Genomic DNA, 4,532 nt, shown 5'->3' with positions numbered 1-4,532 from the left:
CTTAGGTTCTGTTCACTTTTGTCGCTGGGATCACAAATTGGTGGTTGGCTGGGTGCAGGGAACATTTTTTGGCGTTGAGCCACGTGTTTCTTTTCATCGTGCTTCTGAAGCCTGGTGAACCTTGCTCAAGGAGCCTGTCTTACACCCTCTCTGCTTTCCCAGCCGCTTCCAAGACCAGCTTAAACTTGTTCCTTCTGCAGAAAGCCTGCCTGCAGACTTCAAAAAGCAACTCCTTGCTCTACAACATACATGCCTACACTTAAAAACTGTGCCTGCAGAATACGCTACCCTCCCATAGACATACGTTCAGAGGGCTAACTCTGCATTTGGGGCACCGTATATAATTGCCTTTTATTCTACAGGACTGCTGAATGCCCTCTGACGCTATTTTTCGGGATGTCAATTCCTTGTAAGGAGGGGGTCCGCTAATCTTGCTTGGCACATGGGCCAATAAGATGCTACATGCAGGCAGATAATTTAAATATTTTGATGATACTCAAAACAGCCCTGCATATTCTTGTGAAATTCACTCGTAATCTTTAGTGGTTCTGGAAAGCACGATAGGTTGTGATTTTTCTCAGTTAAATACAAAAATCACATGTAGTGTTACCTTTCCTATAAGGCACTGGTACTTGCTCCAGTCTGTAAGAAGAGACAGGAGGGAGACCACCCATACCTTTTCTGCCCTATAGCTTTCTGCTTCTTTTAGAGATGGTTTTCAAAATGAGAATGGCATCTAGGTGATATAGTCGGGACTACTGGAGGAATTGTTTATTTCTAATACCCTAGAAATATTTTTTTCAGGGGCGACCTGATTTAGTTTTGATTTAGTCGTTCATTTTCTTTCTGTCCATTGTCAAGATGCAAGGTAAGCAAAGACAGCTGTTAAATACACAGAAGGCCACAATTCAAATTCAGTTATAATAGAAGCCTGTGAACTTTCTGATGGCAGAGTCAGGAAGAATGAGAAACTCTTCCCCGAAATGGGTTGGTGCATTACTTTCCCTCAAGTCCTCTCCTGCCCCTCCCCTTGAGCAAATAGTCACTTAGCCAGGATGGTAGGCAAGGCAATTCCATCTGGCCGGCACGCCTCCCCACCAATCCCTTCTGTGTTCCCAAAATGAATACTCATTTTTCCTAAATGTATACATGCTTCACATGAACCAATGTGGATAAAATTGAGTAAATCACCTCATCTGGCCTTTCTTTAATTTCCCACAGGTTAAAGGGGACACTATTTCTCCCCTACGATCCCCCTACCTTTAAATGTGGTTGTATTTCATTAAGAACTATGAATATTTGAATATTGCATGGGAGCAAGTCCGCATTCCAAATTCTTTGTATCATCATCAGACAGAAGAGTTTTCTTCACTTGTTAGAATAAAATGATGTCCAAGGTCATAATTTCCTGGGAGACCACTCCAACCTGATTTAAATGATGGGGGGAGAGCTCATAGCCATGAGATATTGTTTAAGCTTCTGTCCACTAAGACAGAAAAAGGTGTATTTCTGAGAAATATGATGAGATAGAAAATAATTTTATCATAAATGTATTTCATAGCCCATTTTTCAGACTGTAGTGTAAAAAGTCCCTCCCTCCCAGCTTGGCTAAGAACTAATTCCTGGAATTCCTCCCTCCCTCCTCTCACCCACCCATTCACCTGCGATGCCTGAACTTGACCTACAGTTGACTTCTTTGGATTATTTTACAAATCAGGAAGACAGGTTTAAAAATTTTGACCCGCGTCCTTTAATGATTACCCTTCGTCCTGAGGTTCTGGATCCACCAGGGCACCTTACACTTTTATTAACAAACCAATCAGGCGGGAAATATAAGGTTTTTACATGTTTATTTTGTTGATTCTTCACAGCACAACGAAACAAAGTTAGAGGAAAAAAATAAAACGCCAGTTAAATTCGGCTACTACCAACAACCCAAAACCTTAAACATAAAATCCAAAGCAAGCTTCTGAAAGATCATAAAATCATCTTGGGTGGAGTAATTTGTTAACGTCTGTAACAAATCAATGCACTGATAATTCTTCAATCGCACAGCGGCCAGATGACCCGCCTCACGCGCTGGTCCAAGACCCCGCACGTGAAGGGACAGCGCAGAAAACGCCATCCCGCCGTCGCCAACGCAGTGGGGCCCCTCCGAGCAGCCTGCTGTGTGAGGCTCCCGGTTCCCCTCCGTGTCTTTTAACGAGGCAGAACGTTAATTAGACAACGTGCTTTCTGACAGGACGGCAACGGCGAGACGCATTGTTACCTATTTTTTAGGACACCGGGAACCCCTTCTGCGGGGGAAAGGTGGTTGTTTTTAAGCAAGCTCAAATGTTGGTTACGCTACCTTTGGGGAAGGGGGGGACAAAACGATGAATCTTGAGTTCTAAACTGCCGTTCTAAGAAGACCCCAGGATTTCAAAGCGAATAATCGCAGCAAAACACACGGTTATGCGATTATCAAAAGCTGCTCTGTAATCGTCGGGGTACGAAAGCGGACTTCCCAACCCAGCACACCCAGCGACCCGGGAATTGTCATCGCCCCCTCCCGTGGCCCCGCGATGCCAACCGTCCAGCCGCAGAGGGCCGGTCCGTCTGCTACGCCCGAGACCTTCTGCACCGACTAAGTGGTCCCTCTCGGCTTTCTGGGGCCGGGCAGCCTCCTCTAACAGGGGCTGTTTGCTGGGAACAAGGGCGCCTGTGACCCCTGGCCGAGGAGAAGAAAACACCGCCACCTCTCCCTCCCGCCCTCCCAGAGCAGCCCCTTGGTCCCCTCGGGCCTGGCCTGCCGCCGCACCCTGAGCTAGCATGGCGCCCTGAAGTCCACATCACCCCCTGCGAAGCGCACGACTCCAGGCGCCGGGAGAGACAAGCGCTGGGTGACAGTGGCAGTGAGAGTGCGCACTTGCTGCGCAAAGCAGCTGGAATCCACCCAGAACCCCAAACAGCCCCGACGCCCTATCGAACATCCGCTCGGGTCACTTTAATTTCCCCCGGGGAGGGGGCGGGGAAGGGGGACGCCCAACAGTCGCTTTCTCTGGGCGAGAAAGTTCGAAATGCCCTCTTTGCTCGGCCCTGCTCTCGCGGGGCGCAGGGCGCGGGGACGCGCAGAAGCTGGGCGGCGGGAGGCCGGGCCGAGGTCGCGCCCCGGGCCCGGGCCAGCCCTCACTTGGAGAACTGCGCCTGCACCGCGGCCAGGCCCAGGCCTGCCGGGACGAGGTGCGGGAACTTGCAGACGGCGCAGGTGCAGAGGCCGGGGCTGGCCGCGCCGCCGCCCGGGCCGCCGCCGGGAAGCGCGAACTGGCCGCACGGCGGCTCATCGAGCGCCAGCGACAGGTACTTGGCCGGGCGCAGCGCGTCGGGCGGCCCCACGGCGCCGGGGGCCAGAAGCACTGAGCCCGGCGCTGCGGCGAGCAGAGGCAGGCCGGCCAGCAGCAGGCGCGGTGCAGCGGGTCCCGCGCCCTCGCCGAGCGCGCGGCGCAGCTCCTGCAGCGAACTGCCCAGCAGCAGGATGTAGTTGCGGGCGAGCAGCAGCGTGGCGATCTTGGAGAGCTTGCGGCCCGGTGCACCCTGGCAGTGCGCCGCCGAGTAGGGCAGGATGACCTCGCGCAGCGCGTCCATGGCCAGGTTCAGGTCCTGCATGCGCTTCCGCTCTCGGCTGTTGATCTTGCGCCGCAGCTGCTGTTGCTGCTCCTCCTTGGCGTCTGCCCTGGAGCCGCCGCCCGCGTGCGCGCCCGGCCCGGATCCCGTGCCCGGCGGCTCGGCGGGCGCCTCCGGCTTCTCGCGCGCCGCCTTGGGGAGAAGGGGGGCCGTCGTGGAGGAGGAGGAGGAAGTGGCGGAAGAGGAGGAGGAGGGCGGCTGCCGGTAGCCCACGAGCTCATAGAGGGAGGCCCCGAGCTGCACGTCTCCCGGCCGCTGTGGCCGCAGCATGGTCGCAGGGGCCACGTTCACGCGCGCCTGGGAAACCGCATAATACATCTGGGGGACGGTGGGGAGGGCCGAAGCGCCCTTCAGGAACGCCCCGGGGTGGACCTTTCAGCAGGCCGCCCCTCCCCGCAGACCTGCGCGCGGGGAGCGGATGGCAGGGCAGTAGCCCGCGCCCAACCCCTTTAAACCCGGCTTGGGAACCTGAGGGGTCGCGGGCTGCTGGGCGCAGCCAATGGGGGCGCGAGGTCCGGCGCAGGCGCGTGCTCATTGGCCACCCGCTCCTCAGGCCTGCGCGGAGGTACCGCTGGCACCGCTTAAGGACATTATTGTGAGCGCCTCATGGAGAATCACAGGACGGGCCTCCGGGAGGGAGGGAAGGAGGGAGGGACGCGCCTTTTCGGGTGGAGTGCGGCTCTTCTTGGAGGACTGGTGGCGTGGTGAGGCTAAAACAACTGTGCCTACCTCCTTCTGCCCTGTACCTCTACTTTTGGGGACACATATGCCTATTGGTTTGTTTACCATCTTAGCCGTTTATTAGTGTACAGTTCAGTAGTGTTAAGTGCATTGTCGTGCATCCAACCGAAGAACTCTACATCTTGCAA

At 54.9% G+C, this 4,532-nt stretch overlaps 1 protein-coding gene across 1 annotated transcript; it reads right to left on the bottom strand.

The window, feature by feature from the left end:
* Nucleotides 1-3,168: 3,168 nt before the first annotated feature.
* OLIG1 (oligodendrocyte transcription factor 1) lies at nt 3,169-3,981 on the bottom strand. The gene has a single exon (XM_065876983.1). The coding sequence runs from the start codon at nt 3,979-3,981 to the stop codon at nt 3,169-3,171; it is 813 nt and encodes a 270-aa protein (XP_065733055.1).
* Nucleotides 3,982-4,532: the final 551 nt, after the last annotated feature.

The sequence above is a fragment of the Phocoena phocoena genome, chromosome 4, assembly GCF_963924675.1.
Source record: "Phocoena phocoena chromosome 4, mPhoPho1.1, whole genome shotgun sequence".
Classification (NCBI taxonomy): Eukaryota; Metazoa; Chordata; class Mammalia; order Artiodactyla; family Phocoenidae; genus Phocoena; species Phocoena phocoena.
Note: the sequence above shows the minus strand (reverse complement) of the source record. Positions and strands in the feature narration are given on the sequence as shown.

Bases quoted from the DNA above. Each gene is read 5' to 3' on its own strand.
- OLIG1 (XM_065876983.1), bottom strand. From the start codon at position 3,981: ATGTATTATGCGGTTTCCCAGGCGCGCGTGAACGTGGCCCCTGCGACC.